Genomic DNA, 23,281 nt, shown 5'->3' with positions numbered 1-23,281 from the left:
GAGGGAATGGAAATTTTGCAGTATCCTTCCCCTGGATTGGGGAGAGAATGGTGATTTTGCAGTATACTTTCCCCTGAAAAGGGGAGGGAATTGAGATTTTGCAGTATTCTTCCCCTGGAGTGTGGAGGGAATGGAGATTTTGCAGTATCCTTCCCTGGAGTGAGGAGGGAATGGAGATTTTGCAGTATACATTCCCCTGAAGTGGGGAGGGAATGTAGATTTTGCAGTATCCTTTCCCTGGAGTGTGGAGAGAATGGTGGTTTTACAGTATACTTTCCCCTGAAATGGGGGGGGATTGAGATTTTGCAGTATACTTTCCCCTGAAGTGGGGAGGGAATGGAGATTTTGCAGTATACTTTCCTCTGAAGTGGGGAGGAAATTGAGATTTTGCAGTATACCTTCCCCTGAAGTGTGGAGGGAGTGGAGATTTTGCAGTATTCTTCCCCTGGAGTGGGGAGGCAATGGAGATTTTATAGTATTCTTCCCCTGGAGTGGGGAGGGAATGGAGATTTTGCAGTATACTTTCCCCTGGAGTGGGGCGGGAATGGAGATTTTGCAGTATCCTTCCCCTGGAGTGAGGAGGGAATGGAGATTTTGCAGTATCCTTCCCCTGGAGTGGGGAGGGAATGGAGATTTTGCAGTATCCTTCCCCTGGAGTGGGGAGGGAACGGAGATTTTGCAGTATCCTTCCCCTGGAGTGGGGAGGGAATGTAGATTTTGCAGTATACTTTCCCCTGAAGTGGGGAGGAAATTGAGATTTTGCAGTATACTTTCCCCTGAAAAGGGGGGGGGGAATTGAGATTTTGCAGTATCCTTCCCCTGGAGTGTGGAGCGAATGGAGATTTTGCAGTATACTTTCCCCTGAAGTGGGAAGGAAATTGAGATTTTGCAGTATACTTTCCCCTGAAAAGGGGGGGGGAATTGAGATTTTGCAGTATACTTTCCTCTGAAGTGGGGAGGAAATTGAGATTTTGCAGTATACCTTCCCCTGAAGTGTGGAGGGAGTGGAGATTTTGCAGTATCCTTCCCCTGGAGTGTGGAGGGAATGGAGAATGGAATTCCCTGCAATTTAATTTCAGGAGAAGCTGCTAGACCTCATGGTGAATCTGAATCAGACTGAGCTCACAGCAGTCCGTAAAACTGAAACCTTGAGACCGTCTCTGACATCCTGGATGGAAGATTGCAGTTTTGGGGCAATAAATGAATAAGAGCCATTGAACTTAGCAGGGAAGAAGTAAGGGAAAGAACAGAAGACTTTAAGAGGGGAAGGAGAGGAGAGGGAGAGGAGATGGGGAGGGAGGAGAGAGGAGGAGAGGCAGGAGAGGAGGATCTCACCAGGCTTAAAGTTGACTCAGCCTTCCATCCTTCAGAGGATCCAGATTGTTGGGGGAAAGAGGCTGACTCTGTAAACCTTAGAGAGGGGGACTGTAGAAGTACCGTGAAGCAGTATATAGGTCTAAGAGCTATTCCTAATTTTTAATTTTTCCAGAACAGAGGAATTCAGAACTCAACCCATTTTTGCCCACCTCTTTCCTCTTCTGGGCTGGCAAAGGATGGGGGGGGCTACCTGCCTTGGAGCTCCACACCTATTAGAAAACCTGGTCACCCTGTGCAAGGATGACTCTCTAGAGAGCAGCCAGGTCTCTGACTCTCAAAGGGGGCTCCAAGTCAATCCTTCTGTACCAATAGGCAAGGAGGGTTATGATCGGAGTCAGGCACACAAGACACTGGCTAGAAATCCTAAGAGGAGCTGTGTGGGTCCCATAACCAAATGTGGGCCTGCCCAGATGTTTTTAAGGTCAGCCAAGGGTGGCTCAGTAGCTAAGACACTGAACTTGTTGATCAGAAAGCTCAGCAGTTTGGTGGTTTGAATCCCTAGTGCCGTGTAACAGAGTGAGCTCCCGTTACTTGTCCCAGCTTCTGCCAACTTAGCAGTTCGAAAGCATGTAAAAATGCAAGTAGCAAAAATAGGAGATGAGCACCGCCCCCTACAGTCAGGAACATATGTGCGAGGGGAACCTGTACCTTTACCTTAAGGGATGCTTCAGTTTAAAGGAAGGGACCTTCCCAAGCAGAGCAGAAAGAGAACAGCTCAATTGTTGGGGATGCTGAGTGAGACTAAAATGTCGGAGGGGATGGAGCTCCAGTGCAGACTCCCCCCTCATTCTACCTTTCTCCCTCCTTCCTCTCCAGGCTCCCTCTCACACTCCCTGAGCTACTTCTACCTGCAACTGCCAGTGCCCAGCCAGGGGCTGCCTCCATCCGTTAAGTTCTACTTGGATGACCAGCCCATCGTTCGCTTTGACAGCCTCACCAGGAAGAGGGAGCCTTTGGTGCCTTGGATGGAGGAGGCTGAGAATGAGTCATTTCTGTTCCCTGAATGGATCTTCAGGGCTCACCTGGAGAAGTTATCAAAACTGGACCGCCGTGCTGGAGGTGAGCAGAGCCAGTGGCATCTTTGGCAAGCAATGCCTGCAGGGGACATACTAGTGAGATTTTCTTTCCTGAAAAGGAAAGATACCCCACTCTCCACCCCCTGACCCCCAATTATCTCTCCCACCTAGAAATTCTTCATGGCCTGACCCCAGCTGAAAAGGGTTAACTGAAGTAAAAGATATTTCTCCCTGTGTGATAAAGATTGGAGGGAGAAATCAGGTTTCTCTCCCCAGGTGGGAAGTTTGAGGGAAGGGATAAACTCTCATGATGTGCAGGAAAAAATCCCTGGACCCTTTTCATTCACCGCTCTCTGAGTCTCTTTCAGGACTTCACACCTGGCAGGTGAATTTGGGCTGTGAGCTCTGGGAAGGCGGGAGCAAAGCAGGGTTTTTGCACTATGGCTACGATGGGATGGACTTCATCAGCTTCGACAAGGGGACCCTGAGATGGGTGACAGCTCAGCCCCAGGCCATGAAGGTCAAGGAGGAGTGGGAGGAGGATCCAGGATGGTCCAAGACCAATAAAATCTTTCTGGAGAAGACCTGCATTGAGGCGCTGCAGAGATACCTGTCCTACAAGAACAAGACTCTGCAGAGGATTGGTGAGTGGCAATGCTCTATTGAGTATGTTTCTGTTGCCTTCCCTCCCCCTATATTATCTCTAGCCTACACAGCCAAGTCACCCTTTGCAGAAAAGGGTCAGTCAGTATCCCACATCACATTACAGAAGAAAATAATCTTCAATTCTCCCCAAAATAAATTATTCAGGGGAAAAAAAAACCTACCTGAGCAAGAAATTAATGCTGAAGGTCTCATTCTGTTTCCCTGGGAAAATCTTTAAAAATAGAAGAAACTCACATCCTGTTTTTTGGGTCAGAAGGAAAAGATCAGTCCGTCCCTGATTTCTATCTGGAACAACTTGAGCAAATTCAATTGGGGGGAGGGGTACAATGAAATCAAACCCTTTCAATTTGAGAGCTTTACCCCAAATTCTATGCAACCCTTTCAAAAATACATCTAAAGAGCTTCAATGTCACATCTTGGAGGCTCCCAAAAGGTTCAGAGGAGGAGTTGGAGCAGTGGAACAGGATGGACAGAGTAGGCCTTCCCTGTGGTTAAATCATCTTGACAGAAAAAGTAGAAATCCCAGGAACTCTGTTGTTGCTTCTTCTGCAGAGCCTCCAGTGGGGAAGGTGACTAGCAAGGTGGTGGATGACAGCCTGGAGGTCCTCATCTGCCAGGCCTTTGGCTTCTACCCCAAGGAGATCTGGACCACGTGGACGAGGGACGGAGAGGTCTGTGAATACGAGACCCTCCATAGGAACGTGGTCCCCAATTCAGATGGGACCTATTATGTCCAGCTCAGCATTGAGATTGACCCCAAGGAGAAGGACCATTTTCGGTGTCGCCTGGAGCACAAGGGATTGCAGGAGCCCCTGGTGTTGTCTTTCAAGGAGGAAAGAGGTGAGAAAGTGATGGGTTAATGTAGAAGTAAACTTAGTGTAGAAGTAAACTTTACATCAGTGTTTGAAAAGGGAAGGGAGAGTTTTCTGTCGCATCCTTTCATGTTTTCAGGTGGTGAGCAGGAAATATAGCCCTGCATATAGCAATGGAAGAGAAGTGATTTCTGCCAGAAGAGTTGGAATTGGTAACTTAATAGCAAAAGTATGAGGATATGAAGATATATGAGATGATATGATAACCAAGATGATTGGTTGTGGCTCTTCCTTCTGCCTTTCAAGGCCATTCCCTCCATCCTTACAGCAGTGAGGATGCTCCTGTGCCTAAATCGTGCACAGGGGTGTGACAGCATACATGTGAGTGCCTACACCTATAATGCAATGTATCCCCCCCCCGTAAAAAATTGTAACGATCCCCCTGTGCTCCATTTTGGGCCTAGCAGGTCTCCCAGAAGCCTCCTGGGACCAAGAACGGACTGCATACAATCCCCTTCCCTCCCACCCATGCGCATGGGTCTCCCACATGTGCGGCAGAGACTCAAAAGTCAGCTGGCCAGCGGGAGGTACACAAACATGTGCAGTGGAGCTGAGCTGGGTGACAGCATCCATGGTGTTCAGCTGGCTAGCTTCCTGTCAGTGTGTGAAAGTTCATGACGCCACTGAGAAGTGAGTAGCTGGCTGCGCTGCGCAGGAGAGCCACGCTGCGCAGAAGACCCCTCAGCGCCTGATTCAGGTCAGCACCAGCCACAGTCCCCTTCGTGTTGGCTCAGGAAAGAGCCGGAGCAGCCGTCTCTGGATGCAGAGAGGGAAGAGTTCCTTAGCCCTGAGCAAGGAGAGCCCTGTGCAGCGCAGGAGAACTGGAGCTCTTCCCTCCCTGCACCCAACCAGCTGCTGCTGCTGCTCCCCACCCCCCTCCTTTCTGTGCCAATGCGAAGGGGATCGTGGTTCGCGCTGACCTGGCACTGAGGAGTGTCCTGCACAGTGTGGCTCCCCTGCGCTGCGTACCCAGTTACTCACCTCATTTTGCAGTGGCGACAGCGAGAGGAGAGTCATTGTCCCCTCCGCCTTGATCCTAGCCCAGGAGGGTATTTTGCTTGCGCGCACATGCACAAGAGATGAGCACAAGAAAGGGGCTGGAGCTCTTACTGACACAGGAAGCCTCTCCTCAGCCGTTGCTCTTCGTGCTGCCCAAACCTCCCCCTTCAATGCAGCTCAGCCCCGGTGAAGGCGTTCGCCCTGTAGGAGTTCTTGGGCAGGAACAGTGGCTGAAAAACGCCCGCATGGAAGGCCGGCCGGACTGTCCTGCGGGGAAGCCCCTCAGTCTTCTGCCACCTCTCCTTCCACCGCGCGGGGAACCCGAGCTGCTCCTTCCCTTCCAGCCAGCTTCTCACTGGCTCTCCACAGAGGCTCCTTGGTGAACCCTGTGAAAAGGTCGTTCGACCCCCAAAGGGGTCACGACCCATAGGTTGAGAACCGCTGGACTATTGTATATGGAGGTATACAATAGAAATGACAGGGAGTGGGAACAATGTTTTCCTTTCTGGGGGAAATTATTTGATGGGACAAGTTATCCCATGTCATTCAATAGCCTTTTCAGCAGGGGAGGCTGGCCATTTCTAAGCTCAACAGGGTAGACCAGAGTAAGAAACCAATGTCATTTACATCAAATGCTACCTTTATTATAAAATGATAGTGACAAAATCTTGCAATCTAAACATGCCTCACCTTCCCACCATTTATCTTCATCCGAACTAAGGAGAAGCTGGACATATTTACTTACCGTATTTTTCGGAGTATAAGATGCTCCGGAGTGTAAGACTCACCTTAGTTTTTGGGGAGGAAAATAAGAAGAAAAAAGATTCTGCCTCTGCCTACCAGCATCCATAGGATTCAGCTGGCTAGCTTCCTGTCCTTGTGTGAGAGTTCATGACTTGGAGCACATAGTAACAAGGTCAGCCAATGAATAAGCGCAGCAACTAAGTCAGCCAATGAGGGCTATTTGGACTCTGAAACAGTATTTGCTGTGTGAGCAGCAAGGAGACAGGAAGGAGCCTGGCTTAACTGAGAACTGAAAATGAAACTGCTTGTGTTTTGCTTGTATTTACTGCTACCTTGGAAAACCTGCTTTTGGTATTGTATTGTATATTATTTTGAATCCTACTGAATCAGTTACCTGTGTGTGCTTTCTGAATGTGATTGCTGCTGCAAATGCTGACCAGCCGGGTTAGCTTCAGCACTTATTCCAGTCTGATTCAGCACAGCTGATTGGCAGGTGGATGGGACTGCAGAATACCCCCAATCAGCTATTCCAGGCTGCAGGGATTGCCACAGACCATCGCTGCCTCCATGCCTTGGGTTTTTCACCTCGGGGTGGGGGAGCTATATTCTGTGTATAAGATGCATCCAAATTTTCACCCTCTTTTTTGGGGGGAAGGTACGTTTTATACTCCAAAAATACAGCAATTTAATTACTTGACCTAGGCTTTAGCTCCTTCCTCCCTTATCTGACTGCTGCTTCTGTTGTGGTTCTTCTTTCTGTCCTCCAAGGCTATTCCATCTGATCTTGGTGGGTTTTAGGCAGTGCCCCCCCTAAAGGAAGCCCCTCCCCTCCAATGCTGAAGAGGGAATATCTTTGAAGAAGAGGAGCTTCCTTCAGGTAGAGACACTTCCTGGAGACCAGCAGAAGTTGGGAAATGCTTCCATTGCTCAGCATCTCCACTTCTGGGAACTCAGGATCTGTCTACTCTAATCGTAATTCTGTGTCTCTTTCTTTAGCTACAGAGTGGTGGATTCCTGTGGGAACTGTAGTAGGTGTAATTTCTGGAGCTGTGATTTTCTTCCTGATGGGTAAGTGAAACAAACACTTCCACCCGCCCCCACCCTGGGTCTTTCTGTGTTGACTGAGTTGGTGTGAATGTGAGAGAATCTCTCTGAGAGTTTCAGCCATGACTCCCCACGAGGCTCTTCCCCACATACAACATTTGGACCAAGAGTCAGAAAGGAAGAAGAAGCTATGCAGCCATTTTTTCCAATTGACTGTAATTCTCAGAACGTTTCACCTTCCTCTCCTCTGGGAGGAAGTCTCTTTGGCCTTAATAGATTGATTTCAGAGGGGCAAATATCTGGGGCTCAAGAATCAAAGGAAAGTCCCATAAATAACCTGGGAAGCCCTAGACCAGTGATGGCTAAACTTTTTGCCATTGTGTGCCAAAAGCTGGGGACTGCAGGGAGGTTGTGTGTTGGCACGGCCACACCCATAATTTATGCACTCGAACCCTTGCGTATTCGTATGTGACCCCCTGCACATGCATGAAGGACCACTTGCCCCACTTTTGGCACGTGGATCCGGTTTTCACCCTCCCCTTCTCCAGAGGCTTCCTAGGAGCCTGATGAGGGCAAAAACGGCCTCCTCTCCCCTCCCCCCCAGAGGCCCTCCGGAAGCTTCAGGAGGCTTCCCAAACTTCCGGTTTGCATGTTGGGTTGTTTTTTGTCCTCCAGAGGCTTCAGGGAAGCATCGAAAAATGGCCAAAAATTAGTTGATTGTTGTTGTTTTTTTTAATTGTTGATCCATTCATCTGGTAATCACACGGTTTTGACTTTGTTCCTTGGCGCCTTGAACTTCTGAGGAAGAGAGATGATCCATCCTAGTTGATAGTTGTGTAGTTTGCTGTCTATCTTGTCCTTCTCGTTCTCTTTCTCTGGATCCAGGTAGGGCAGGATGTCCAGCCTTCAAGATATTATGGTAAAAGTCCCGAGCTTCCCCTACTGATTTAAGACGGTATCTTTGCCCCTCAAAGATGAATGAAAGTCCAACTGGTACCTCCCATCTGAACTGTAGCTGACGATTTTTAAGCTCTTCAACTAAAAAAACCATAGTCTTTCCTGGATCTTAACATTTGAGGTGGAAGCTCTTTCAGAACAATCACTTCCTGGCCCCCAATTTGAAGTTTAGTTTTGTAGGACTCTTGCAATATCATATTCCTCATGTCCCTTGTAGTAAAGTAAACCACAATGTCCCTTGGGAGCTGCTTCTGTTTCGCCAGCCAGGAGTTAGGACAATAAACCTTATCAATTTGCCAATCATAATTTCCCCCTGGCCTTCCCAACAGATTATCAAAGGCTTCTGAGAGAGTCTGTTTCAAATTCTCCTGACTGTTTTCACGCAAACCTCTTACCAATGATTTTTTCCTAGCGTGATGAAGATAAAGATATGTGCCAGATTTTCATCAGTTTATAACCCAGTTGGGATGGAGTTGGGATGGGTGATGCAATCAAGAAGGGGATGGGAGACTGAATGAAAATTTATTTAGACATGAGAAATATATTAATGAATGTAAAAATTGTTAGCAGAATACTTTGTTTTTAATATGAATAAGGGTACATTTATGGACTGAATGTACAACTGTAGAGGTTAATTTGACTTTGCACTTAATAACTTTAGATTGTCGGTGGCGCAATAATGGAAGAAGGAAGACGCCTATAATTCAAGAAAGGTCACTGAAAGTCACAAATTTAGCCGAGATGGCTAAAATACCTGCATATCTTAAGCACCAATTAAATGAGAGATATAAATGAGACTGGACAAAATGGATTGATTATATACAAAATAAATATGGATAAACGAGATGGGGAAAAACGGACTGATTATATTCAAAATAAACACGGGACTAGGAAATTCCAGATAGCTTATGATTAACACCAGGACCAATATAAAGTTAGTTTAGCAAGGAGGAGCTAAGCTCAATGTAAAGAAGTTATCAATTTTTTTGTTTGTTTGTTTTTTGTTTTGTTTTGTTTTTACTCTTTTTTCCAATATATTTTAGACTGTTTTTGTTAAAGATTTACACCGTGTATGGGATCTGGGAAGTTGGAGGAGGGAAGGCATGGGGGGGTTGGGGGGAGGGTAGGAGGGAGGGAGGTTTTAAGAGGGGTGTTAGACTTTAACATAATATGATTGCACATGTATACTGTTCTCTCTTATTTTTTCTTTATAACTATGATATGTTAAGTATATTGTTATGGAAGTATAAATACTATCAACATATATTGGAGTTTGCTCAGAAGCGGAAATACACCAATGAGAGGAAAAGTGGGAAATAGAGGGGAGATGGGAAGAAGGGGAGGGGAGAGGGTGAGGGGGGAAGATGAGGAAGATAAGGAGGAGTGGAAAGAAAGATGGGATGAGAGGGATAGGAGAGAGGGTGAGGGGGGAGGATGAGGACGATGAGGATAGGGAGGAGTGGAATGTAGGGGGAGGACAGGGAGAGGGGAAGTAGAGAGGGAAGGGATGATGGAGGGAAGATAGGAAGTAGGAGAGAGGTAGAAGAGGGAGGTGTATGGAGAGCAGAAGAGCTAATAAGATGACAAGAGGAACTGATGTGATCATTATTTGTTACTATATGATACTGGCTATGTATAGTATACATGTGATTGTATGTTGTGAAAATGGAAATTAAAAAATATCCTTAAAAAAAAAAGAAAATGGCCGAAAATTAAAGGCGAAGTCAGCTGGCCAGTGCGTGCATGCATGCTGGTGCTGTCAGGGCAATGCCTCGCGTGCCCTAACAAATGGCTCCGCATGCTACCTGTCGCACTCGTGCCATAGGTTCGCCATCCCAGTCCTAGATAATCCATAATCCTGTTCCTGAATAAGATCCATGTGCCATCTCACCTGGCAAAAGAGACCTTCAGGGAAGCTCTGGTGGCACTGGGGGTGGGGGGTGGGGGGGAATGGGTGGAGGAGCTCCATGTCCTCTGCCCTTGCTTCCAGTCACACCTGGGGACAGACAACAACGGGGGAAGTAGAAGGAGCTGCTGCTTGCTCTGTCCCTACTCAGAGCAAAAGTAATGAGAGGGAGGATGGATGTGGGAAGTGTCTCCTCAGTTGAGCTCATCCAAATGTGGTTCAACACATCCAAGCGATTCTCTCAGCAACAGTGAAGAACTGCTTTGCCATTTCCTTCTTCCTGGATGGGCCTTTTGACTTGTTTGCAATTTATGTTGCTCATTTGTCAGTGCAAGTTCTAAGCCAATCAGAGCCAGCTTAGCTTTACAAGATTAAGCAAGATCGCTGGTTATTGGAGCTGGTCGGGTGGGAAACAGAGACTTTGGAATATAAATCAAAACAAATGAGATTTACCAAGTGTGGAATCTATGGGGAGGACCATCTGTCTTGTACCAGATAACAGGATTCCCAGAGATTTAGCACCATTGCTTAAGAGTAATTGGTGGTGATTTAATAGGTTTTATTGGGAGCATCCCCATGATTGAGCCAACTTTCAATGGTTTTAGTCAGAGGTTTAGTTCAGCCGGTTCTGACCAGTTCTGGAGAACCGGTAGTAGAAATTTTGAGTCATTCAGAAAACTGGTAAATACCACCTCTGGTTGGCTCCGCCGCCACCTATTCTCTGCCTCCCGAATCCCAGTTGATCGGGAGGGAATGGGGATTTTACAGTACCCTTCCCCTGCCATGCCCACCAAGCCACGCCCACCACACCATGGCACACCCACTAAGCCACGCCCACAGAACCAGTGGTAAAAAAAATTTGAATCCCACCACTGGTTTTAGTGGTGGTGGATTGTGATTTCCCACGAAAGCTTTAATAGGAGCAAGAATGGTTTCAAATTGATTATTTCTCAATAACACCCAGGAATGTTTCTTTTCTTCATTTCCCTGTGGCCAGCAACATTTTACTGCCAAGAGTTTTGCCTTTTGTGCATAAAGAACAGATGGCAGCACTAATTCCACTTTCTCAAGGTGGTGGATTATAATCCAGATTTAGAGGTCTTCTAGAGGTCTTCAGCATGAGTTTGTCTCCGTCTGAGGCAGGAGCTGCTGACCCCAAATTTAGCCAGCTGTCCTCTATTTTTTCCCATCTTACAGGCAGTTTCTGGAGATGTAGAATGAATCCCTATCAGAAAGCAAAATCTTCAGTTGATGATTTGCCATCAGGAATACTTTCTTCTTCTCTTAATTGTGGCACAGATAATAAGATTAATTCTGAACCGATGCTCCAATCTGAAGTAACTTCGGAGGTGAGAATGATTGTTGTTGAAGTCTATGTAAGATGCAAAACTCTGGGCTTGGGAAATACCCAAGAGCTAAGACCATTGAAGGGTTGGGTGGACAACATTCACCCCCAAAGTCTTTGTAAAGCAACCATGAAGGGATTATGAGCTGCTTGGGGCTCCTCTGGGGCTCCGGGATCCCCTCACACCCATCCACTCTGAGGGAGGAGAAGGAGACGAGGAAGGAGCCAGGAACAGAAGCAGGAGCTGGAGTTACCTTGGGGAAATGTGGGATTTCTGTCAGAGAAGAACTGAAGTTAGGGAGAGAAGGAATGGAAGAATGGAAAAACAAAGGGCGGTGAAGGGGGACGGCTATCCAGGAAAAAGTTCCCTGGAGATGATGGGCTGCAGGGATAAACTCCGTGAGATAGGCACCATACAAGTAGATAGATTAGATGGACAGATGATAGGTAGACAGACAGATAGATACAGATATATAGATCATATAGAGGAAGATAGGTAGGTAGATAGTGGATAGATGGATTAATTAAAACAGACAAATATACAGATAGATAGATAGATAGATAGATAGATAGATAGATAGATAGATAGATAGATAGATAGATAGATAGACAGACAGACAGACAGACAGACAGACAGACAGACAGACAGACAGAGGAGAGAGAGGCAGGCAGGCATGTCTGCAGATACATAGGTAGGTAGGGATTGTAGATACAGTAGATACAGAGGAAGGAAGGAAGGAAGGAAGGAAGGAAGGAAGGAAGGAAGGAAGGAAGGAAGGAAGGAAGTTTGAGAGAGAACTGAGGACCAGCACACACCCACGTACACCAGGAGCTGTTTCTGCCAAGCCTCTTTGGCTGCTTGCCCTCATACCTGCCAGGGTTGTGGTGGGAATAACAGAGCTCATAAGGACTCTTGCCTTGAGCAGGGGGTTGGACTAGAAAACCTTCAAGGTCCCTTCCAGCCCTATGATTCTATGGTTCTAAGTGGAGAAGGGGAGAAAACATTGCTAGTACAAAGTATAGTTCTGATGTCTTCCATTTTCTCTCTTTGCAGGGCAAGGAATCCTGTGGAGAGTGGAGTCCCCAGAGGGTTCTTGAAGACTCTGGGTCAACGTTGCACAGGCAAGAACAGAAGAAGAAGCCGCAGAGAAAGTCAAAGACCTGGACAGGTAAAATGTTGACCCCGGACGAAGCAGAAGCAATAGCATCAAAAGAGGGTTCCAAAGCAGAGAAAGTCACTGTGAGATCTGTTAGAAGAAGGAGTCACACGGTTCCTAGACAATTCCTCCAAGGAGAAGAGGACAACTAACTTCAAGCAACCGCAGGAGTCCTGGCTGCCACCATCAGGGAGGCCCTGCCATCAGTGCAAGGCATTTCCCCTTCACTTGCATCTTGGGAAGAGCATCAGCAGCAGAATGAGGAGGATGGTCCCTGCTGCAACTAGCCATTCTCCAGCCAAAAGAGGAGAGAGAAAGATGCTTCTGATTAGATTGGAGGCTGCTCTCAAGGGCTTCTTCCACAAATGCTGAGTCCCCTGATGTAGAAGGTGCTGAGCAGAGGAAGCCCCTCCCCACCATGCTGGGACTTCATGTAGAGGACATTCTGGCTCTCCCAGGTTCATACTTTCTTCAGACAAATGGTCTTCAACACCAGATGTTACAAATCCATCTGGCGTTGATGGTACCTATCCCACATTTTTCTAATTGACTAAGAAATAGACTCCAGTCTACTTTGTCAACCGTCTTACTGAAATCTAAGTATACTATTTCCACAGCATTTCACTGGTCCACTAATGTAGCCACTTTGTCAAAGAATGAAATAAGATTTGTTTGGCATCATTTCTTTTTGACAAACCCATGTTGACTTCTGGTGTTATGTTTCCTTGTTTCTAGGTGTTTGCAGATCAGTTGCTTGATTTTCCTGTTTTCTTATTTTTTCACATGTTATTATTGTTATTTTTGACATTTGTTGCAAGTCTTACTTCATTCTGAGTCTTAGCTTTCCTGATTTCATATTTGCATTTCTGTTGCTATTCTGCCTTAGCTATAAGCCCCTCTCTCTATTTTTTATACTTATTCTTTTTGTCTTTAACTGAGAGTTCTTTATTCAACCATTCTGGTTTGTATTTCAAGAGCCATGGTGGCACAATGGTTAGAATGCAGGCTGATTCTGCCGACTGCCAGCAGTTCGATCCTGAACGGCTGATGATTGACTCAGCCTTCCATCCTTCTGAGATTGGTAAAATGAGGACTCAAATAGGCTGACTCTGTAAACCACTTAGAGAGGGCTGTAAAAAGTACTGTGAAGCAGTATATAAGTCTAAGTGGGAATGCTATAGCTATTGTAAGTTGCATTCAATACCAATCCTCACTCCCCTCCCCCATACACCAGTGGTGGGTTCCTACCAGTTTGGCCAAACCGGTAGTGGTTTGGCAGCCTGAGTCACTGGAACCAGCAGCGACCCAGGCCTGCCACGCCCCTGAACCAGTTCTCTGGTTGTTTTTTGCTTCTGCGCATATGCAGAACAATTTGTATTACACTGCGCTGTGAGCATCAAGCACGCATGTGTGCCCACAAGTAAACCAGCAGTAGTACCATATTTTTCGGAGTACAAGTTGCACCGGAGTATAAGACACACCAAGATTTTGAAGTGGCAAATTTTAAAAAGTTTTTCACTCTGCAAACCTCCCCAAAACAGCCTGTTTTTCCCTAAAATTGGCCTATTGTTTTTCAAGAAATGGCATGAATAGCCTTTAGGAGGCTTGTAGAGTGCTCCTGGGGACTGGGGGGGGGGGGCAAAATTGAGCAAAAATGACCTGTTTTTCACTCATTTCTGCCCTCCCCAGCCGTCAGGAGCACTCTATAAGCCTCCTAAAGGCTCTGCACAGCCATTTCTGCAAAGGAGGTGGGGTTTTGGGAGGCAAAAAATGCTGTATTCAGTGTATAAGACACACCCAGATTTTCAGCCTCTTTTTTGAGGGGAAAAAGGTGCGTTTTATAATCTGAAAAATACGGTAACTGCTGGAACCCACCCTTGCCATACACATAAACTGCTTAAAGCTCTATTGCAAGAAAACGTTTACACTTGACTTCGAGTGATCATAGCGAGAAGATTCAGGCAAAAAAAAACCCCTGTTTTAGTAAACGAAATGGTTTATTCTGGGCTTTTAAAGGCCATATAACAAGGTGCCTAATGAAAGATTGTTTTTCATCAGTTAAACATAACAACAGAAAAAACATTCAGGGTTTTTTGTTTGTTTGTTTAGTTATATAGGAATCTTGCTAATTTGGAACAATTAATAGTAGCCTGGTGTCATAGGTTTTATTAGGGAGAGTGGTGTTTTAACTGTTTTTTATTGTTAAGATTTTTGTTGTGTTTTAAAGTTCCCAATTGGACTGAAAAGCCTCACCCTGTCTCCTTTGGTCTTCTTTAAGAGTTATGAACGTTCTCACACTTCATTGTCCAGTCTTCAAAATATTTTACCCAGGGAAGTCAGTTCAGACATATATTCCAAGAAGTCTTCTTAGATAATTCTGAGAAAACTTAAAGGTCCCGGCAAGGAAGGAAGTTCCCTAGGGGGGCCTGTGTCAGGCGTGCCTCTTTCAAAATCCAAGAAAGTAAACCCGCAACTCCATTGATTTAGAGAAAAAGTACTTTTACTGGATATGAAGTGAAAGCAGTGAAAGTGAAGCAAGATCTGAGGCAAAAAGTTGCAAACTTGTACATATCAAACATTTACCCAAATCCCTCCTCCCAGTTACCCCGGCCCAATGTCCAGTCTCCAACCCCCAAGGGTGTCATGTGGGGTGCATCTCCAGGTGGCCTCATCCAGCTGGTATGCAGAGACAGTTGGCCTTGACCAAACCCAAGCACGAGCCTTCAGCATGCACAGAAGATGGTGAGAACATAACTCCCTCTTCCGAGATGTCTCTACCAACACAATTCCCCTCCCAAATACCATGACCCCCCCCACCCTCCCCATTAGAATAGCAGCCGACAGCAAGCAAGCAATTTAGAGGCCAACAGCCTGATTGTAATGTATAGCCTATACTGGATGGAGGGGCCTTTACTGCCACCCACCTAACAGCTTGCTGTCATCCCTCTTGGGTGAAGAATAAAGAACGTAGTTCCTGAGCTGCTTGTTGTCTTGAAACAGGACAAACTGGGTAAGGAAAAAATATATCCCAAAAGCTGCTAAGAGGTCTCAGAGAACAGGACGGGTGCCTCACTGCTGCCCATCTCAGCTCTTCCGCAGGTGTGACCAAGCCTGTCTCAATACTAAGAGTCTGTCATGAAACCCGACTTAAATAGTTCTAGCTGTCATTCCCCTTTGAATTTTCATCAAATGCCAATCAAACTATCTTCTCAACCTCCTTCCCAAAAAGGGAAGGTTAGAGATTGGTCGGGACTTATTGTAAACTGTTTGATCCGAGATGGGGGCAACATCCACTCTGTCAGAGAGGCCAACATTTTGACACAGACCCATCCACAGATTCGCCTCCCAGGCTGCTTTTCCAACCCAGGAGGGTATTGGATCCAATAAACAGATGGCTGAGGTGACAGCACAGAGGCCCTGAACCACTTCCTCAAATGTCACCAGCTCAAATCCATCCAGACCAGCGGTCGCCAACCTTTAATATGAATTTTTTTTAAAGCTGTTCCTTTGTAAAATAATTATTTTTATAGAATATAAGAATTTCTTAAAATATTATTTTTATGACTAATAAAACATTAAAAAAGCAAATAATGTCCCGATTTTTTCTGTGGACCACCAAACTTTTCTCGTGAACCACCAGTGACCTCAGCAACCAGTAATCTTCATAGCAGCCTAACAGATCTTCTAAGGCAGGGGTCTCCAACCTTGGCAACTTTAAACCTGGCGGACTTCAACTCCCAGAATTCCCCAGCCAGCTTGAAGTGCGCCAGGTTTAAAGTTGCCAAGGTTGGAGACCCCTATTCTAAGGGATCCTCCCTAGCCAATAGGGACTAAATAGGGCTACAGGATGGCTGTCGGCAGATGCAACTTAAACTAAAATTGGAGGGGGAGGAGAAAGATTATTTCAATGCTGGAGAACGAATAGAAAATGTCTGTGAGTCCTTCACTTCAAGCACTCCGTGTCTTGGGTTGCCTTCTCTCTTTTTCCCAGAAGCTCTTGGGGGGATTCAGCAACCACAGATGGTGAAATCACCAAGTGAGGCTCCTGAACAGCCATGAAAGGCGCAACGGATGAAGAGAAACTGCAGATGTTCATCTCCAGAGCTTCTGAGAATAGCAACTGTAGGTTTGAGCAGCTTCTTGGAAAATGTCTGGAGGGGCTAACCAAGTCTTGGGGGGATTTTGTCAGAGGGTTGAGGAAAACCACCACTTCTGGGCCTCTGCCCCCATCCCTCCCCTCCTGTACTCATAAGCAGAAAAGCCAACTGGAGCCCATGGAGGGGTAGCCCTGTGGGCCATCTTGATCCAGCCTCTCCAAGGCTTTGTAAGTTCCAACAAGCTTTTCGAATTGTATTCAGAGTCCCATTGGAGGCCATGCAAATTCTTCCCTAACCACCACCACCCATTGTAGGGGCTCCCTTACTATACCATCTTATCCCAGCCTCCATACAAGAAGCAATGGAAGCAATTTACATAGACTTCTGTAAAGCCTTTGATTCAGTGGTACACAGCAAACTGCTTCTGAAACTAAACTCTTATGGCATTTCTGGTCTCCTACATAAATGGATAGCTGTCTTCCTGTCGAACATGCAACAAGTGGTCAAAATAGGAAGCACTCTATTAAATCCTACCCCTGTTAACAGTGGTGTTCCCCAAGGCAGCCTTTTAGGACCAACATTCTTTATATTTTATGTTAGGAATGTAAGCTAACAGTTGGGTTGGCAATATATAAATCATATAACAATACTGTACCTTTTTCTTTAAATCATGCTGTAAATGTGATTGGCTGCTGTTTCCTCAATCGGCCATAAGATGGAGCCAGAATCACTGTTAGATGCTGATCTGATCTGAGTGTTTGGAAGCTGGCTGTTAGAAGTGCCGTATTGTGATCAGCGTGAGCTATTGTAAGTTTTTGCAACTGCTAGCAAACTTTGAGTACCGGACTGTTTGTATGATTATGGACTATGTTATTTGGATTATCCCTTAACTGAAAGACGTTGATGACTGACTGTCTTATCCGCGTATGACTTGGACTGTTTGATGGACTCTGGTACCTCTATTTCCACGAAAGTAAAAGCCTATTTAAACTGCAGTGTCTCTGTATGCTGGTTTGTGTGTTCTCCAACACAACTCTCACAACGCTTCTCTGAACGCACTCGCTCTTCCAATGGGAGCTTACCTAACACTTTACATAAATGACCTTTGCGATTATACCATAGGCAACCAAGTTCTCTTTGCTGATGATGTAAAACTATTCAACACCAACAACAATGCTACCATCCTTCAAAGAGACCTTGACTGCCTGTCAGATTGGTCAAACAGGTGGCAACTTCAAATCTCAACCAGCAAATGCTCTGCCTTATACATTGGCAAAAAAAAAATCAGAACATAAAATACAAGCCTAGATGGACAAGATCTTGTAGATGACCTGCACTATATCCAAGACCTTGAAGTACTCATTTCTAAAGCTCTAAGTGCCAGAGCCCATGGCAGTAGTGGGTTTCAAAGTTTTTTAGAACCTCTTCTGTAGGTGTGGCCTTTGTGGGAGTGGCTTTCCAGCCATGTGATTGGGTGGGCTTGGCCAACTTGTAAAATGTAGTGAAACTCACTTAACAACGCTCTTGGTTAGCAACCAAAATGTTGGCTCAGGAAGTCTGGCATTTGAAGCACGCAAGGCTTAAAGCCGTCAAGTTACAAGATCCTTGCACCCCTAACCCTTTAGGGGAAAAAAAACCAAGGGGTGTTCAAACTTGATAGCTTTAAGACTTGTGGACTTCAACTCCCAGAATTCCTCCTCTCGCTCTTCCTCTTGATGATGTGCGGATGGGCGGGGGGGGGGGGGAAGGAGCTGGAACCGGTTCTAAACGACACTGTAGAATTGTGGAACCTCTTCTATAGAAGAGCTTAGAACTGGCAGGAACCCACCCCTGGCCCACTGAAACAACATTGTCAAAAAGGCATTACGAGTTTTTAAGCTAATCTTGCGTAGCTTCTTCTCTGGTAATATTGTACTACCCTATTTCCCCAAAAATAAGACCTTCCAGTATAATAAGCCCAATCGGGCTTTTGAGCTCAGGCACTAAAATAAGCCTCCCCCTGAAAATACGCCCTCCCCTAAAATCTTTAAATGCCAGTCCCCACCCTTTCCTAGGGGGGAGGGGGGAAATGCCCCAAGCACCCCACGTGCACCTGCCATCCATGCAGAACGAACTCTAGCTACTGCACCCCTTCTCTTAGTGGCCGCCGCAAAAAGAGCAGCAGGCCCAAGAGCTTGTCAATCAGAAGGTCGGCAGTTCAGCGGTTCGAATCCCTAGTGCCGTGTAATGGAGTGAGCTCCCGTTACTTTTCAAGTCCCAGTACAGTTTGATTTCTCATTTTCTCTGGAAACATCCTCAGGGATTCTATCAGCAGGAAATAGGGATTTTAACGGAGTTTTCTGAAATCAAACACCTTTACAGAATGATGCATTTTTCATGCTATTGTACAGGTGGTCCTCGACCTACGACCACAAGAGCCCAACGTTTATGTTGCTAAACGAGAAATTTGTTTAAATGAGTTTTGCTCCATTTTACGACTTTTCTCACCCCGTTTCTTAAGCGAATCACTGCAGCCGTTAAGTTGGTAGCGTGGTTGTTAAGTGAATCTGGCTTGCCTATGGACTTGGCTTGTCTGAAGGTGGCAAAAGGGGATCACATGACTCTGGAACACTGCAACTGTCATAAATACGAGTTGGTTGCCAAGTGCCTGAATTTTGCTCATGTGACTGTGCCGAGGCGGCAAGGGTCGTAAGTGTGAAAAACAGTCATAAGTCAGTTTTTTAGTACCATTGTAACTTTGAACAGTCACTAAATAAACTGTTGTGAGTCAAGGAATTACCAGTAATCTTTTCTTCTCCTGATCTGGTCCTTTCCACACTTTTTTTTCTTTTTTAAAGGTTTCTATTCTTTCCTCCTTCCTTCCTCCCCTTACTGTTTTCCTTCTGTAATCATAGCCATTTGTCTGAAATGGTATAGGGTTTCCTGCCTAGGCAGGGGGTTGGACTAGAAGACCTCCCAGGTCCCTTCCAACTCTGCTATTGTATAGTATTTTAAGCGCTTAGGTTGTTTAAGTACTTACCTTGAGTACCGTTAGCCTGTTTCCTAAGAGCATTCAAAGAAATATAAACTAGCCAAAGAGGCTGGGATTGCATGACATGCTGAGTTGGACAAGGAGAAAGAAGGGTGAAGAGACCCATCGCGGTTAAACCCTCAGCCTGGAAGTAGAAAGATCCACGAACAAGTCCTTCCTTAGCCATGGAAGTTCCCCGGGAGACCTTCTCGCTCAGCCCAACCAACCTCCAGACCCGAGTGGGGCAAATGGTTCCTGTAGTCTGCGATTTTTTTTTCTGGAAATCCGTTCATACTCCCACACCTTTCGAAAGGTCTTCATCCCAAGTTGCACAGCGAAAAGTCTGTAGAGATTCTCATCTACGAGAAGCAAAACATTTTCAAAGGAAAAAAAACCAAGAAATTCCAGTTGCCACTTGAAAAAAGCACCGTTGGGACAACCATGACCTGGATGGCTGATGAATCTCTGCAGACTTCTTCCAGGTGTGGTCTTACCAAAGCCTTATAAAGTGGTGCTAAACTCCATGTGATTGTGATTCTATCCCTATTAATGCAACTGAGGGTTGCTTTGACTCTTTTGGCTGCTGGCTCATGTTTAAGTGATTGTCCACTAGGATTCCAAGATCCCTCTCTCAGTTACTGCTACTGAGCCACGTTTCACCTAATCTGTTCCTGTGCATTCGGTAGAGGCTTTACTTTTCTCCACATTGAATTTCATTTTCTTAGATAGGGCCCAGTGTTCAGGTCTGTAAGGTCTTGTGAATCTTGCAGACACTCCTATCTTCTGCAGTGTTTGACTATTCTTGCCAGCTTTGTGTCATCTGCAAATTTGTTCCCCTAATCTAGATTCTTTATGAAGATATTTTGCCACCTTCTTCAAGGGACTCTCTGTCCTCCACGCCCACCTCACCACCTGAAAATCCCTGTGCCTGGAAGTTGGAAGAGCCCCAAGGAACGGAAAGGTCCTTATGGCAGGAAGAATCAAATCTAGACAAACTCTTTCTTTGGTGGATTTATTTTTTGCAGGATTGGGGGAGGGGCATCCTGGTGTCCATTGTTTCATACAGTGTCTGGGGCACCATATTTCTTCCCCCCTGATTTACATACCAGCACAATTTCACATCTGTTGTTGCTGCGCCAACCACAAAGAGAAATACCCAAACCACTAAAAATGGGGGGGGGGTGCCATGGATGAAGAGAAAGCACAGATGTTCATCTTCAGAGCTTCCAAGAGCAGCTGAGAGCAGCTTCATTTGAAACCTTCTTGGAAGTTGAAGGCCCCCAGATTGCTCCCATAGCTGCTATGCCAACATAGGTGGGGAATGAACCCTGTCCTTTCCCCTGAACCTCGGTGGAGGCCTTGAGGGGCTTGGTCATATTCTGGTAAAGAAGTCTATCAACAGGATATGATTAAAAAGGCTTTTTAAGATTTTTATACGAGACTGTATGCTAGTGATAAAATACAAGTTTTAGATATAAATATATATTTGGAGAAAGAGAATATCCCCATAGTTGCAATGAACATAATATGGTCAAGTATCTGGGTTTAAAATAAATCTAGGGAAAACAAAGATGATAGTTAAAAATACGACTACAAATCAAAAAGAAGAATTAGAAAAAGTAACAGGATGTGAGATAGTAAAAAAGGTTAAATATTTAGGAGTTTATATTACAACCTCAAATGGGAAATTATGTAAGTATAATTATGAACCATTATGGCACAAAATACAGACAGAGATGAATAAATGGAAAAAATTACAATTGTCTTTGCTGGGAAGGATAGCAGCAGTAAAAATGAACATTTTGCCTAAGTTTCTATTTCTTTTTCAAATGATACCACTACTCAAAAAAGATGCAAATTTGGAAGAATGGCAGAAAGGCATTAATTATGTTTGGGCAGGGAAGAAACCGAGAATAAAACTTAAAATAATGCAAGATATACGTGAAAGAGGAGGTTTGAAAATGCCCAACTTAAAATTATACTATGAAGCAGTAGTTTTATTAACAATTAGTGATTGGATTAACTTAACAGAGGACAGAATATTGAATATTGAGGGATATGATTTGCTATGTGGTTGGCATGCTTACTTAATATATGATAAGAAGGTGGACAAGATTTTAAAAAGCCATATTTTAAGGAATGCTCTACTGCGTGTCTGGAAAAAATATCAATATAAGTTAAATGACAAGATACCTATGTGGGCAGTACCCAGACACGCGATAGAGAATATAAGTATAGAAGAAAAACAGGATGTAATTACATATAGAGAGCTTCTTAACCTAGAAAGAGGTGTACCACAGTTAAAGACTTTGAATGTATTAAGAGAGGAAAGGGTAATCAAATCTGGTTTCAGTATGGACAGTTACAGGCTAGATGGAAAAAGGACTAGAAAATTGGCATCATACAAAATGAGGATAATTTGGTAAAACAAATTAGGGACCAGAGTCAAATGCATATAAAAAGGTTGTATAATATACTGATAGAAACAGATTCTGAAACAGAGTTAGTTAAAGACTGCATGATAAAATGGGCACAAAACTTTGAAGAACCAATAATGATGGAAACATGGGAAAAGATTTGTGTAAGAAATGTAAAATTTACGCAAGCTTAAAACTTGAGAGATAATTTTTATAAGATGTTTTATAGATGGCACTTAGATCCCCAAAAGTTAGCTTGTATGTATCCAAATTTACAATCTAAATGCTGGAGATGTGATTGTATTGACGCTATGTCAGGGACGTGCAGTCAGGGGAGGCAGGGCCTCACCACTGTCATCATGAAAAAGAAAAGCAAAATTAAAAGGAAAAAGGCTGAGGTAGTTGCTGCCAGAGTCACAGTGGATGACTCTGCTTAGTGCTTAACTGCAGGAGGAGGCGAGAGAACCACGTGCCTCCTTTACTCCATCTTTATGATCACTTGAGCAGAGTTAAGCAAGGGTTAAAAGGCGAAAAATTCCTTATGCAAAGGAGGCACGTGGTTCTCTCGCCTCCTCCTGCAGAGGGCACTTTTTCAGAGGCTTTTTTTAAACAGTTAAGCATCCATTGGGGACTCTGGCAGCAGCAGCTTTTGCCTTTTTCTTTTTACATTTTTTACATTTTCATCATGGCAGACAAGAGGGGAGTTGAAATCCTCTGTGACACAGCTGGAAAAGGTATGTGGGTCAGACGGAGGGAGGGGGAGGAATTCAAAATTATTGTAATTGGTAAGTATTTTTTTATTGTGAGTAATTTGTGTGTGAGTAATTTGTGTAATTTGTGTGTGTGTGAGTGTGTTTCTTCACTTCCCTCAAACTCTCTCTCAATTTGAGAGAGAGTTTGTTTGAGAAGAGAGGAAAGGGGCAGAGGCAGGGAGGGCAGCCTTGTTTGAGAAGAGAGGGGCAGCCCGCCAGCAGAGGCGGGTCTTTTACCCGCCTGTACTGGCAGGCTGGCGCTTTCTTTCTTTTGCCTGCTGTGCCCCCCTTCCCTTTCTCCTCTCCCCCCCACCGGGAGCCCCGTCCTGCTCCCCTCTCCCTTTCCTCCTCCTCCTCTCCCCTTTCTTTGCCGGCTGCTGCCTCGCCCCCCACCTCCTCTATCCCTGCCGCTGTCCCCGACAGAGGTGTCTCACATCTATGGCGGACATAAATGCGAGACGCCTCTGTCGGGGACAGCGGTGGGGACGCTGCTTCTTGCCACCACTGCGCTCCACCGCCTCGCCCCCCGCCTCCTCCGTCCCCACTGCTGTGTCCGACAGAGGCGTCTCACGTCTATGGCGGACATAAATGTGAGATGCCTTTGTCGGGGACAGCGGCGGGAACACGGCTTCTCGTCGCCACCGCGCTCCGCTGCCTCGCCTCCACCTCCTCCATCCCCGCCACTGTTCCTGACAGGGGCGTCTCGCGTCTATGGCAGACATAAACCTGAGATGCCTCTGTCGGGGATAACGGCAGGGACGTTGCTTCTCACCGCCGCCGCACTCCGCCGCCTCACCCCCCGCCTCCTCCGTCCCCGCCGCTGTGTTTGACAGAGGCGTCTCACGTCTATGGCAGACATAAACGCGAGACGCCTCTGTCGGGGGGGACAGCGGCGGGGACTCTGCTTTTCGCTGCCGCCGCA

At 45.6% G+C, this 23,281-nt stretch overlaps 3 protein-coding genes across 4 annotated transcripts in view; all 3 read left to right on the top strand.

The window, feature by feature from the left end:
- Positions 1-4,186, top strand: part of LOC106555614 (uncharacterized) — a 36,774-nt gene extending 32,588 nt beyond the window's left edge. The window contains exons 6-7 of the mRNA XM_087711120.1: positions 2,695-3,037; positions 3,612-4,186. Of these exons, the coding sequence (XP_087567246.1) occupies positions 2,695-3,037; positions 3,612-3,919 (651 nt within the window). The 3' untranslated portion in view covers positions 3,920-4,186. The remainder of the gene's footprint in view (positions 1-2,694; positions 3,038-3,611) is intronic.
- Positions 1-23,281, top strand: part of LOC106552957 (major histocompatibility complex class I-related protein 1-like) — a 554,120-nt gene that overhangs the window by 515,692 nt on the left and 15,147 nt on the right. The window lies entirely within an intron of this gene.
- LOC148047195 (uncharacterized) lies at positions 5,633-13,625 on the top strand. Its single transcript, XM_087711339.1, has 3 exons — positions 5,633-6,742; positions 10,779-10,930; positions 11,981-13,625. Exons 1-3 carry the CDS (start codon positions 6,589-6,591, stop codon positions 12,233-12,235), a joined length of 561 nt encoding a protein of 186 aa, XP_087567465.1. The 5' UTR covers positions 5,633-6,588; the 3' UTR covers positions 12,236-13,625.

The sequence above is a fragment of the Thamnophis sirtalis genome, unplaced genomic scaffold (genome assembly GCF_051295495.1).
Source record: "Thamnophis sirtalis isolate CommonGarterSnake01/CBP01778 unplaced genomic scaffold, rThaSir2_p1.2 scaffold_3, whole genome shotgun sequence".
Classification (NCBI taxonomy): Eukaryota; Metazoa; Chordata; class Lepidosauria; order Squamata; family Natricidae; genus Thamnophis; species Thamnophis sirtalis.
The sequence above is the reverse complement of the archived record's forward strand: the minus strand, read 5'-3'. Positions and strand labels throughout refer to the sequence as shown.

Bases quoted from the DNA above. Each gene is read 5' to 3' on its own strand.
- LOC148047195 (XM_087711339.1), top strand. From the start codon at position 6,589: ATGCTTCCATTGCTCAGCATCTCCACTTCTGGGAACTCAGGATCTGTC. The intron at 6,743-10,778 runs GTAAGTGAAACA...CCCATCTTACAG, and splicing joins TGTGATTTTCTTCCTGATGG to GCAGTTTCTGGAGATGTAGA. The intron at 10,931-11,980 runs GTGAGAATGATT...CTCTCTTTGCAG, and splicing joins AATCTGAAGTAACTTCGGAG to GGCAAGGAATCCTGTGGAGA.